A 2000-nucleotide genomic window follows, 5' to 3' on the forward strand; every position below is an offset into this window, starting at 1 on the left:
TGACACCAGCACTGCCCATGACACTGGTGCTGCTGGTGACACCAGCACTGCCCATGACACTGGTGCTACTGGTGAAAACCAGCACTGCCCATGACACTGGCACTGCCCATGACACCAGCACTGATATGACACTGGTGCTACTGGTGACACTGGCACTGCCCATGACACTGGCACTGACATGACACCGGTGCTACTGGTGACACTGGCACTGCTGGTGACATCGACACTGCCCATGGCACCAGCACTGCCCATGACACTGGCGCTACTGATGACACCGGCACTGATGGTGACACCAGCACTGCCAGTGACACCAGCACTGCCCATGACACCCATGCTGATGGTGACACCGGCACTGCTGGTGACACTGGCACTGACATGACACTGGTGTTACTGGTGAAAACCAGCGCTGCCCATGACACTGGCACTGCCCATGACACCGGTGCTGATGGTGACACCAGCACTGCCAGTGACACCAGCACTGACATGACACCGGCACTGCCCATGACACTGGTGCTACTGGTGACACCATGACACCAGCACTGATGGTGACACTGGCACTGCTGGTGCCACCATGACACTGCCCATGACACTGGTGCTACTGGTGCCACTGGCACTGCTGGTGCCACCATGACACTGCCCATGACACTCTGTCCCCCAGGGAACCTGTTCGGCGAGGCGGGCGCGGCGGAGCGGGCGGTGGAAGACGCTTTCCTGCGCCGCTTCCTCTACGGCACCTTCCCGGGGCTGCTGGCGGACCAGGTGGTGCTGAAGCGCCGCGCCAACCTGCTGCTGGTGTGCGCGGTGCTGGGGCGCGCGCTGGCGCCCGCCAAGCTCTACTTCCTGCTGGGCTACGCCGAGACCCTCCTGAGCCACCTCTACAAGTGCCCCGTGCGCCTGGAGATCCAGACCCTGCCCAGCAAGGTCACCTACAAGTACCTCTAGAGCTGCAGGGGAATAAAGATGGGGGCTGCACCCACCCACCCTGACTCTGTGTCTCTGGGGGTCTCTGGGTGCTGCACCCACCCACCCTGTCTCTGTGTCTCTGGGGGTCTCTGGGTGCTGCTCCCACCCTGTCTCTGTGTCTCTGGGTGCTGCTCCCACCCTGTCTCTGTGTCCCTGAGGGTCTCTGGGTGCTGCTCCCACCCACCCTGTCTCGGTGTCTCTGGGGGTCTCTGGGTGCTGCTCCCACCCACCCTGTCTCTGTGTCTCTGGGGGTCTCTGGGGGCTGCTCCCACCCACCCTGTCTCGGTGTCTCTGGGGGTCTCTGGGTGCTGCTCCCACCCACCCTGTCTCTGTGTCTCTGGTGCTGCTCCCACCCTGACTCTGTGTCCCTGAGGGTCTCTGGGTGCTGCACCCACCCTGTCTGTGTCTCTGGGGGTCTCTGGGTGCTGCTCCCACCCACCCTGTCTCTGTGTCCCTGGGGGTCTCTGGGTGCTGCACCCACCCACCCACCCTGTCTCGGTGTCTCTGGGGGTCTCTGGGTGCTGCTCCCACCCACCCTGCCTCTGTGTCTCTGAGGGTCTGGGTGCTGCACCCACCCACCCTGTCTCTGTGTCTCTGGGGGTCTCTGGGTGCTGCTCCCACCCACCCTGCCTCTGTGCCTCTGGGGGTCTCTGGGTGCTGCTCCCACCCACCCTGACTCTGTGTCTCTGGGGGTCTCTGGGTGCTGCTCCCACCCTGTCTCTGTGTCTCTGGGGGTCTCTGGGTGCTGCTCCCACCCACCCTGTCTCTGTGTCTCTGGGGGTCTCTGGGTGCTGCTCCCACCCACCCTCACTCTGTGTATCCCAGGGTCTGGGGGCTGCTCCCACCCTGTCTCTGTGTCCCTGGGGGTCTCTGGGTGCTGCTCCCACCCTGTCTCTGTGTCTCTGGGTGCTGCTCCCACCCACCCTGTCTCTGTGTCTCTGGGGGTCTCTGGGTTCTGCACCCACCCACCCTGTCTCTCTGGGGGGTTGGGGTGCTGTGGGGTTTGGGGTACTGTGGGGGTTTGGGGTGTTTAGGGG

The 2000-nt window shown here is 63.7% G+C and overlaps 1 protein-coding gene across 1 annotated transcript; it reads left to right on the plus strand.

Moving 5' to 3' along the window:
• The first annotated feature begins 363 nt into the window (after positions 1 to 363).
• MRPS24 (mitochondrial ribosomal protein S24) lies at positions 364 to 982 on the plus strand. The gene has a single exon (XM_084280699.1). The coding sequence runs from the start codon at positions 628 to 630 to the stop codon at positions 940 to 942; it is 315 nt and encodes a 104-aa protein (XP_084136825.1). The 5' UTR covers positions 364 to 627; the 3' UTR covers positions 943 to 982.
• Positions 983 to 2000: the final 1018 nt, after the last annotated feature.

This window comes from Gallinula chloropus, assembly GCF_964237585.1.
Source record: "Gallinula chloropus genome assembly, contig: HAP1_SCAFFOLD_853, whole genome shotgun sequence".
NCBI classification, from domain to species: Eukaryota; Metazoa; Chordata; class Aves; order Gruiformes; family Rallidae; genus Gallinula; species Gallinula chloropus.